The following is a 1,696-nucleotide window of genomic DNA, read 5'->3' on the forward strand; positions in this document are numbered from 1 at the left end:
GACATGGAGAAGAGGGGACACATGTCGATGTAGAAGAGACATGAAGAAGAGGGGACACATGTTGATGTAGAAGAGACATGAAGAAGAGGGGACACATGTTGATGTAGAAGTGACATGAAGAAGAGGGGACACATGTTGATGTAGAAGAGACATGAAGAAGAGGGGACACATGTTGATGTAGAAGAGTGATGTAGAAGAGACATGAAGAAGAGGGGACACATGTTGATGTAGAAGAGACATGAAGAAGAGGGGACACATGTTGATGTAGAAGTGACATGAAGAAGAGGGGACACATGTTGATGTAGAAGAGACATGAAGAAGAGGGGACACATGTTGATGTAGAAGAGACATGAAGAAGAGGGGACACATGTTGATGTAGAAGAGACATGAGGAAGAGGGGACACATGTTGATGTAGAAGAGACATGAAGAAGAGGGGACACATGTTGATGTAGAAGAGACATGAAGAAGAGGGGACACATGTTGATGTAGAAGAGACATGAAGAAGAGGGGACACATGTTGATGTAGAAGAGACATGAAGAAGAGGGGACACATGTTGATGTAGAAGAGACATGAAGAATAGGGGACACATGCTGATGTAGAAGAGACATGAAGAAGAAGATTTTGTACAATAGGTGACCTTTAACTAAACTCATGTGGACGGACGCCAGTGGTGACAGAAGTCCCCGGGATCAGTGCTCTCCCCCCTAGTTTTGGGAGGTTTTTAAGGGTCTTTTAGGGGGGGGGGTGTTTGGTACTCACCCAGGGGGGAGAACCCCCGGGCAGGGCTGGTGTCTCGGCTGGTCTCTCGGCTGCAGCCCTGACTCATGCTGGGTCGAGGGATCCTGCTCTGGGCTGGGGGGTTAGGGTGAGGGCAGAGAGACAGACAGGAAGCAGCGAGAGGGGAGCGTTTAGCCTGTAGCACATGCAGCCATACACACACACACACACCTGCAGAGAGTTAGTGAAGAGAGTTTGCAGGTACAGGGGGGGAGAGGGTGGTGTTGTATAAAGGGGGCGGGGCATCTCTTTGGAGGTCAACCTTTAAAACTCTCTTCCTGAGACCTGCAGCTCTGATGAGACCTTCTTCATGTGAGGACTTTTAAATCACAATATTTTGAGTAAATGGTTTAATAACTCCTATAGTGTGGTTTTAATTTACATATTTAGTGCAATATTATGGTTTAAAAGCTGTTTTTAGGGACTTGAAAATGTGAAAAAGTAAAACCTGGAGATATTAAATAATAAAAACACTCCAGATCACAGAGTGTTTCTCAGAGTGTTTCTGCTCACCTTTGGCGGCCCGGCTGGGGCTGGTCTCTCTGCTGCAGCCCTGGCTCCGGTGGCCTCGGGGTCGGAGGTCAATGAGGCCGGGGGGGATGCTGCCGGCGAGGGGGGGGGCAGCGTTCAGCCGAGAGGTCCGAGGGCCGTATGTGGAGCTCAGCAAACGCCCGGGAGAGCCTGACCTGCTGCCGGCTGAAACACAGAGACACATTTTAATAACAAAACAACTCTTTAAAGGTCCCCTATTATACTGTTTTTCATCAATATATCACAGGTCTCAGATATATACAGAACCTGTCTCTGATTGGCTGAAACACCAAACAGATCATTGCAGCATTACCCATCATCCCCTCTGTTTCAGCCCTGTTTCCAAAGTGCTGATTCTCTGTCTGTTACTTTAGATGAAAATAAGG

General features: G+C 47.8%; 1 protein-coding gene across 1 annotated transcript; it reads right to left on the reverse strand.

Annotated features, from left to right (window-relative positions):
* Window positions 1-761: 761 nt before the first annotated feature.
* On the reverse strand, window positions 762-1,494 carry LOC104963430 (CLIP-associating protein 1-like; the record flags this gene model as incomplete). Its single annotated transcript, XM_010792013.1, has 2 exons — window positions 1,293-1,494; window positions 762-854 (listed from the first exon to the last, which is right to left on the reverse strand). Coding segments are annotated over exons 1-2 (295 nt in total), but the record flags the coding sequence as incomplete, so codon positions are not given.
* Between the last annotated feature and the right edge of the window lie 202 nt (window positions 1,495-1,696).

The sequence above is a fragment of the Notothenia coriiceps genome, unplaced genomic scaffold (assembly GCF_000735185.1).
Source record: "Notothenia coriiceps isolate Sejong01 unplaced genomic scaffold, NC01 NC01_scaffold00036238, whole genome shotgun sequence".
NCBI classification, from domain to species: domain Eukaryota; kingdom Metazoa; phylum Chordata; class Actinopteri; order Perciformes; family Nototheniidae; genus Notothenia; species Notothenia coriiceps.